This window comes from Populus euphratica, unplaced genomic scaffold, assembly GCF_000495115.2.
Source record: "Populus euphratica unplaced genomic scaffold, PopEup_1.0 scaffold2227.1, whole genome shotgun sequence".
NCBI lineage: Eukaryota > Viridiplantae > Streptophyta > Magnoliopsida > Malpighiales > Salicaceae > Populus > Populus euphratica.
Genome location: NW_011502066.1, coordinates 15,264 through 23,785, shown reverse-complemented (window position 1 = coordinate 23,785; position 8,522 = coordinate 15,264). Strand labels below are relative to the sequence as shown.

The 8,522-nt window shown below is 38.1% G+C and overlaps 1 protein-coding gene across 4 annotated transcripts; it reads left to right on the top strand.

Moving 5' to 3' along the window:
• The first annotated feature begins 1,663 nt into the window (after positions 1–1,663).
• LOC105118792 (auxilin-like protein 1) lies at positions 1,664–8,438 on the top strand. Of its 4 annotated transcripts, none has more exons than XM_011016830.1 (8): positions 1,664–2,136; positions 3,117–4,164; positions 4,228–6,604; positions 6,704–6,807; positions 6,892–6,957; positions 7,046–7,135; positions 7,503–7,679; positions 8,201–8,438. In XM_011016830.1, the coding sequence occupies exons 1-8, from the start codon at positions 1,751–1,753 to the stop codon at positions 8,234–8,236; spliced, it is 4,284 nt and encodes a 1,427-aa protein (XP_011015132.1). In that variant the 5' UTR covers positions 1,664–1,750; the 3' UTR covers positions 8,237–8,438. The 4 variants fall into 4 exon arrangements, with proteins under 4 accessions (XP_011015132.1, XP_011015131.1, XP_011015130.1 ...); XM_011016829.1 differs by having other exon boundaries at positions 3,117–4,991; positions 5,025–6,604; XM_011016828.1 differs by having other exon boundaries at positions 3,117–6,604; positions 6,710–6,807.
• Positions 8,439–8,522: the final 84 nt, after the last annotated feature.

The following is an 8,522-nucleotide window of genomic DNA, read 5'->3' as shown; positions in this document are numbered from 1 at the left end:
ATTTTGACAACTGAAGAAGTAAAGAGTTTTCACCAAACTTTATCAACAATGACCATACAAGATACTTTAGATGATGATAATTAATGATTGATTATTTAGTGATAAATATTATTTAAAATAAAGTATTGTTTAAATTTATTTGTTAATTGTGTTTGAAATGTAGATGTCATAAATATTAATGAGATTGAAGATAATTGTGACGATGAAGTTTTAAATGAGCATGATGATGATTTATTAGGTGTTGATGAGATTGGCTCAATTCCATCGATATTTGATTCAAATTTTGTTTCTATGGATACAGAAGAATTTAATGTGTTCATTTAATAAAAGTAAATGTGTCGTTAATTTTGAATTTATGTTGTTCGATGTTTTGTTTTAAATATTTTAGAATTTATATTTGATTTGAGTTTTGGATATTGAAGTAAATTTATATTATTGGTTTAAAATTTAAATTTGGTTTATATTAGTATTGCATTGTAACTAGTTAGGTATTTTCTATAAATATTGTATTAATTTTTTAGATTAATCCAGATCAACCTACTTAATCAATAACCCGATTATTATTAGATTGAAGTAACCACCAAATCAAGTTTCAATACTGTAGACAATACTTCCTAGCAAAAACTGTGGAAGCTCCTTCAGAAAACCAGCATCATCAAGGACAGCCATGAAGGATTCTCCACACCACACATTTTAAGAGCCTTCCGATTTCCATAGCTACCCCCTTCTCGAGCACCAGATTTCAGTGTACCAAAGTGTTCGAGGACAGTTTGGTGGCAAACACTTTCAAACCTAAAATTCCTATGATGCCTCCGAAACCTCACATTATTAAAATATCCACCCCTTTCTTTCCTTCCTTTTCCCGCGTTGGTACCGGCTACCGCCTCCCCCCTTCCGATCTTCTCTTTTAAAGATCGCCGATTATTACACCCCAACGTTTCTTTCACGACTGTTTGGGAAATTACTTCTTAGTCCATGCCACTTTAAAATATTCCATTGAAATATACGCTAAAAGAAAAAAACATTAACGGCGTCTTTTCATTAGGGAGATTTCTCATTTCGAAACGGAGGAATTATTCGAAAGTGTGTTATAGATTAATTTTTAAAGTATTTTTTTTATAAAAATATATAAAAATAATATTTTTTTAAAACTTATTTTTATACCAACATATTAAAATAATTTATAAACATAAAAAAATTAAATTAACGGATCAACAATAACAAAAAATGATCTAAATATGTATTTACAAACTTATTATTCTGAGAATGATAATTTATAATTTTAAAGTATATCATGGAGTGGTCTTTATTTATTTTGAGTGGGTCTTTATTTATTTATAAAGAGTATATGAATTAAATTTATTCATGTTATATCTGGTGATTTTAATTCCTAAACTAGTTAGTGTCAACATGACCGAAAATTCCTTGTTAGATTAGGTCAAAAACACAAACCCTAAACTCTATCCTTGCAAATGAAACCACACTCAATGCAGAAGAAGAAAAAAGTGAAGCTGTCCTTCCAAATAATTAGGAGCAAGAAGATAGTGTGCTCCATAATCCGACCCTTCCTTTTCAAAATTTGGAATGAGAATAATAATGCAGTGTCCAATTTTGCCATTTCCTTCTCTCTCTCTCTCTCTCTCTGTCTGAGTTTATTTTCATTGTGATTTCGCTTTCACTTTCTATGAGAAACAGTCGCAGAAAAATAAAATAAACCCGAAAACACTCTTCAAAATCTCTCTTCATTTTCATGGAAAACCTCTCACATTCTCAACACCCAAACATGCTCTCCAAGAAGCCCTTCACCAACCCCAGCAAGATTGTCTACGACGATGTATTTTCTGCACCACCTCGTTTTGGAGCAGCCCCAACATTGTCTCCTCGAGTGGAAGACTACGGCGAGATATTCGGCGCGTTTCACGCGCCACGTGGAGCTTCCTCCTCGATTCCAGTGCTTGATCTCCCATTGGTAGATAATGAAGCAGCTGAAGATGTTTTCTTTGATGTTAGAAGCTGTTCTGGACTTGATTATAATGAGGTTTTTGGTGGGTTTAATGCCTCTGATTTTGATGTTTGCTTCGAAGAGTTGATGATGGAGCATTCTAACGGCCGTGATTTTTCCTCTGATGAAGCTTGGTATGGTCATTTTGTGCTTTTCAAGTTGACAGCTTTTTCAAGTTTTTCTGGGGGTTTTCTTCGCACTAAAATGTAAAAAATAATGTCTGTGTTTGTGTGAGTTTATGGTTTTTTTTTTTGTTGTCTTGTTTGTGGATTTTTCTTTTGGGGTGGGAGGGTGAAGGGGCTTGTTACAGTGTGTGAATAATATGTGTAGTCGTTGTCTTCTTTTCCTTCTTTTTTTAGTTGTCTTGTTCGTAGTGTAATTTCTGTTGTTTTAGCTTTTTCAAAGCTAAGTTTAATATGTGAGTCTTTTCTATTTCTTTTTCATTGGTGGTGCGTTTGTGGATTTAAAGTGTCATATTGTGGATTATGGTATATGAGAAGTTACCATGAGGTAAACTGTACGAGGTATAATTTTGAAATTTTAGCTTCAGTGATCATAGATTGTGGTGTGATCACGCATACGTTGGTGCTTGGTGAAGCTTAAGGCTGGATGATCATAGATTGAGAAATTTTAGCTCCAGTGATCATGGATTGTGGTGTGATCACGCATACATTGGTGCTCTGCGAAGCTTAAGGCTGGATGATCTGATGTTCCGAGGAGAAATTTGGTTTATTTCTAAAAGTATAAAGTTTATTTTTTGAATTGAGTATGACTTTTCAAGTAGACCCGAAGGCCTTTAGTGTATGCTGGTGCAAGGAGGTTGTGCCCATTGAAAAATTAGGAGTATGGCATGTGTATATAAAATGGTTTATCTCTTTTGTTTATTTTGCAAGTGATTAGTTTGTCATAAAAATATTGATGCTTTGCTTGCATGCTGATGTGGTTATCCCTATGGGGAACTGCCGGCTGTTTATTTTATTTAATTTCTTGTATTGTTTTGTGTGTTCTGTATGTTTGTGTTCATTGAGTAAAAATCAATAGCACCTTAAATGGTAAAACCCAGCAAGATAGAATCTGACAGTGGAATGCGTTTTTTCTTTTTACTCATTCATAGGACACCGGAAGATCCTGAATATCTATCAGAAGAGTCAGATAATTCTGCAAAGAACCAATGCTTGTCGAATGGTGACTCTCATGAGTCCATTGATGGGAGTATGGAATTTAACATATCATATCATAAAGCTAGTCAAAGCAGCAATAAAGATATGTCAAATGGGATCACACATGTGACTCAGCTATTTGATGTTCCTGGATATGCTTTTATGGTTGATAAATCCATGTCTTTGCCAAAGACAGATAATGAGCACCCACCTCTGCATGTGAGTGATGATGGTCATCTCAATATTGATTTTACGGGGGAAGTGATGGGGGAAAAGAAGCTTAGGAAGACCATGTCACATCCGGCTAATGGCAATGCTAATGGGCTAGTTTTTGGAAATGAAGTTAGACCTCATAAGGAATATGTCAGAAATGTCTCTCTTCCTAACGAGACATTTGTTACTATTTCTGATGTCAACCTTAAAACTCACCCCTCTCAATTGCCGCCACCCTCTAGACCACCTCCTGCATTTGATTTCAAAAAGAGAGATTTTAGTAAATCAACTCCAAACTGTCAAGCTGTTGCTTCCTCGGGGATTGCTGGTGATAGTTCTCCACCTTACTATGATGTTGAGGTAGATGCAAGTTCCTCTGCTGCAGCCTCTGCCGCTGCTATAAAAGAAGCTATGGAGAAAGCTCAAGCCAAGCTTAAAAGTGCAAAAGAATTGATGGAGAGGAAGAGGGATGGCTTTCAAAGCCGTACAAAATCAGGTTCAAAGAATGATAGGAAGGATAGAGAAGGTAGGGTGAGTAAGAATGATGATGTGTCTGGTAGTAAAAAATATGAAGAGGACACTTGTGAAAGAGAGAATAAAATTGAGTTTTCTGTCATGGAGGAAAGGAAAAAGATTAGGGTTCCAGATTCATTGGAAGGGAAAAGGCATCTAAATGCAGCAGAAAAATCTTCTGATGAGAAGCATGGAAGGGAATCCTTGTCATCTCAAGGATCTGACAGAATTGATGAAGCTGGAGAATGGAAAGAAGCTACTCAATTTTTTGAACTGGTGAGAACAGATGTGCCCAGAAAAGTCACCGAGTTGGAAAATAATGATAACATTTTGCTGCAGAACACAAACATTCATGAACAAGGGCAGAAGGTGAAAAAGGCAGCCACGGAAGCAATGCAGCAGCAGCAAGAAAATGGGAAGAAAGTACAAGCATTTACAGCAGATCATGAACTGGAGGAATATGCAAAGAATTTTAAAGTATCGAAACCAGCTTGTGACCAGGGGGGAAGCAATGGGAGATCTGAAGCTGCTAAAGTGTCACATGGAGAGAAAGGGCTTGCAATGAAGGCACAAGTGGCTCAAGAGGTTTTCAGAGTGGAGGGTGAGGAGAGATTTAGAATGAACTTGCAGTCTATAGGAACTGAAAAGAGACAAACTAAAGCTAATGGGTCACAAAAACATGAGAACATGGTAGATGTTCCACGAGAACAAAGTAAAATTGAAGTTAGGCAGACTGCAGAGGACAAGGAGAAAGGGCCTTGGCCAAAAGAGGCTATTAGAAGTGTGGAGAACGAGAAACAACTCATTTGTAAAAAGGATGGTGGTGAAAGGAGAGGAAGGAGCACTTCTGAGCAGGAAGAAAATGAAAAGATGCTCAAAGCACCTCTTGAACAAATGGAAAATGAGAGAAGGCTGAAGGAGGCACTGAAGCAGGGAGAAAAGGAGAAGAGGATAAATGAGGCTTGCGTGAGGGAAGAAACTGAGAAGAAGCAGAGAGAGGCTTATGAAAAAGAAGAAAAGGAGAAGAGATTAAGAGCAGCTCTTGAATGGGAAGAAAATGAGAGGAAACTCAAAGAAGCCTTTGTGAAGGAGGAGAATGAGAGGAGACTGAATGAGATTTGTGAGGAGCATGAGAGGAGACTAGGAGAGGCTACTGATAGGGAGGAGAATGAAAGGAGACAAAAAGAGGTTCGTGAAAGAGAAGAAAATGAGAAGAGACTCAAAGAAGCTCTTGAGAAGGAAGAGAATAAGGGGAGGCTGAGAGAGTTTTTCCAAAGTGAAGAGAATGAGAAAAGATCAAAAGGAGCTCTTGAGCATGAAAATAAGAAAAAACAGAAAGAGGCTAATGAAAGAGAAGGGACTGAGAAGAAATCTAAAGAGGTTTTTGAAAATGAAAAGCGACTAGAAGAGACCAATGAGCTTGTTGAAAGTGGCAAGTTAAGAGAGGCTATGGAGGGAGAAGCAAGTGAGCTAGGAACATGCGAGTTAGAAGAAATTGGGGATGCATACCAAGAGATTCGCAACTTGGGAAACATTGAGGTGACACTTAAGGATGTCTCTGAGAATGATGAACTAGGGGTGCTAAATGAGATGGGTGGGAACTGCAGGGTAGCGAAGCAGGCATGTGAGCCAGATGAAAATAGGAATCTTGAGTCAACTAGATTAGTTGGAAAACATGAGGGGAAGAACGGGAAACAAGAAGTGACTGGGGAGAATGCTCATGAAGAAATTAGCAAGGTACCTCCAGTGCTGAAAATTGGCAACAAGGAAGCAACAGTTGAAACTGTTAATGTGCAGGTTGATGAACAAACAAAAGTGTCTGGTGTGGATCAAGGCAACTTAGAACATGAAAAGAATCAAGATGATGCAGCAGCCTCGGTTTATGGTGATGAAAGGATGAGAAAAGCAGGGGAAGCTGGAAATGGAACTGGACAAATGAGCATAGAGAAAACCAAGAAAGCCTTCCAAATAGAATCTGATATTGCAAATCAAGGCAAGGAATTTGCTCAGGATAGGGGTGAGAGAAGAAAGAATATGCCTCAGGCAGTTGTTATGAATCAGGAAGAGAGAAAGGACAATTTCATGTCAACCAGGGCAGAGAAAAAATCAGTTGTGACAGGAAGGAAAATAGAAGCTGCTCAGCCAGCTGATTTAGAAGCAAAGGGAAGCACCCTGGGATCAACTCAGCAGTTTAGTGTAAGTGAAAGAAAAATGAAGGATCTCAACAAGACCCTTTCACCTGAAGAAAAAGAAGCTGAAAGGATGAGAAGAGAAAAAGAGTTCGAAATGGAACGTCTTAGAAAGATGGAAGAAGAGAGGGAGAGGGAACGAGAAAGAGAAAAGGATAGAATGGCTGTTGACAGAGCAGCGCTAGAAGCTCGTGAAAGGGTACATACTGAAGCCCGTGATAGGGCAGAACGGGCCACCGTGGAAAGAGCAATAACTGAGGCCCGTGAAAGGCTAGAGAAGGCCTGTGTGGAGGCTAGGGAGAAGTCATTGGCTGATAATAAAACATATTTAGATGCCAGGCTCAGGGAACGTGCTGCTGTAGAGAGAGCTACTGCAGAGGTCCGAGAGCGTGCTCTCGGAAAAGTAATGTCTGAAAGGACTGCTTTTGAGACAAGAGAACGATTAGAAAGATCGGTCTCAGATAAATTCTCTGCTTCTTCCAGGAATGGTGGAATGGGACCTAGCTCTTCATCCTCTGTATATAATGGTATGTATTCTGCACAAACTGGAATTTCTATAAAATTTCTTACACACCTTTGCACATATTTGTTCTCCTTTATTGCTTCTGAATCATGCATCCCTGTAGAAAAAGGTTCCTACTATATGGAGAGATCTGAAGGGGTGGAAGGTGAGTCACCTCAGAGGTGTAAAGCAAGGTTAGAGAGACATAGGCGAATAGCTGAACGTGCGGTATGATTTTCTTCCTTCATAGTAAACAGTAATCAATTTGTTTATATAAAGGAGTTCATCTGTAATGTTTTGGCTTTCTGGCAGGCAAAAGCTCTAGCAGAAAAAAATATGCGAGATCTTCTTGCTCAGAGGGAACAAGCAGAGAGAAATGTAATAATTTTTTGGGAAGCTATTCCTCAAACTTTTATCTTGCTTTGCATATTCTATGTGTTTAACTCCAATTAAATTTTGCTTGCAGAGAGTAGCAGAAACTCTGGATGCTGATGTCAAGAGATGGTCAAGCGGGAAAGAAGGAAACTTGCGTGCATTGCTTTCAACTTTGCAATATGTATGGTTCATTCTCCTCACATCATTTTAAGAATGACGTTGTCTTCTGGTTTCCTTTAATGATGCTAAAATGTAAATAAACGGAAGTTATTTTGCTAAGGCCTTTTTCTTGGATAAGATATGAAGACAAATTTTGAATGAATATTTAATATGGCCAAATTAAAATTAGAAAGTGTCTAGCTCCTATGGGTTGTTAAGGTGTCATGGTATAGTTTCACTTGTTTAACTACTCTCCATCAACTAGTTTACTTCATTTCCTTTTTTAGGTTTTTCTAATGGTGATAAATGTTTAGATTTCCAGCCTCCTTTCTGCAGTTTTCACTACATTTAGCCTGTACGATGTTACTTGAACTATTTCTTTGTGGCAGATCCTTGGACCTGATAGTGGCTGGCAGCCAATTCCGTTGACTGAAGTTATAACTTCTCAAGCTGTAAAGAAAGTTTACAGGAAAGCCACTCTTTGTGTTCATCCTGACAAATTACAGCAACGGGGTGCAAGTCTTCAGCAGAAGTACATATGCGAGAAGGTCTTTGATCTTCTGAAGGTACTGGCTTGCAAGTTACTTCCAAAAGCTTCAAGTGATGATTGAAACTCTAGTAGATATGGTAGACTAGTTCTTAAATTCATTTATAAGACCAGTTCTTCTGTTGTTGGAAAACAGCCTTCATACATTTATTGGTTGGGAACACCAAATGTGGCAGGGGGCAAACCCTTCACAGAAAGATCTCTTGTTGTGAATCCCTATGTTGGCTTTCTATGCCTAGATTCTTCTCATTAGGTTAGAATTACTCTGCCTCACTAATCCCCATCGGTTGGGGCAGCATCTTCTCAAGGGCAGCGTTTAACTCTTGCTTACCAAATGGTCATCAGTATCCAGTAGCCTGTAGTGCGTATAAAAGCATCTAGTTTTTTTATTTTTATTTTTGATGAGTGAAAAAAATACAGCATGCATTCTATCCGAGCATAGTTTTGTTGTTCCATCAGGCCAATGCATCAAACACTTAAACCGTGGACATTCTTGCTAGTTTCTGTATTCTTATTGATTTATTGGTGGTTTGTTCCCAGGAAGCATGGAACAAGTTCAACTCGGAAGAGCGGTAGCCCAAGCTTATTATATCTGTGCTGATTGCTTATTTACAGCAAGCTACTCATTCTGTAAATACATTCGTCCCATGGCTAAAGTATCTTCAAGTCCATCTGATATTTCATTGCCTATTGGAGTTTCAGGATGTAATTTATGCTCAAAGGAAAATAGGTAAGAAACAAGTATTATTCAATGAAAAGTGGCCATTTCTGTTCCTAATCTGCTATCCAATTAAGTTTCTATGTAAGAATTTGCATGCAAAGAAGAAAGCCTTCAAGTCCTGGCCCCATTTAATTGTAGGGA

What these genes read in the sequence shown, in the direction of transcription:
- LOC105118792 (XM_011016827.1), top strand. Translation starts at nt 1,751, where the DNA reads ATGGAAAACCTCTCACATTCTCAACACCCAAACATGCTCTCCAAGAAG. An exon ending in TGCTTTCAACTTTGCAATAT is followed by an intron (nt 7,136 to 7,502) that starts GTATGGTTCATT and finishes TCTTTGTGGCAG; the next exon opens with ATCCTTGGACCTGATAGTGG. An exon ending in AGGTCTTTGATCTTCTGAAG is followed by an intron (nt 7,680 to 8,200) that starts GTACTGGCTTGC and finishes GTTTGTTCCCAG; the next exon opens with GAAGCATGGAACAAGTTCAA.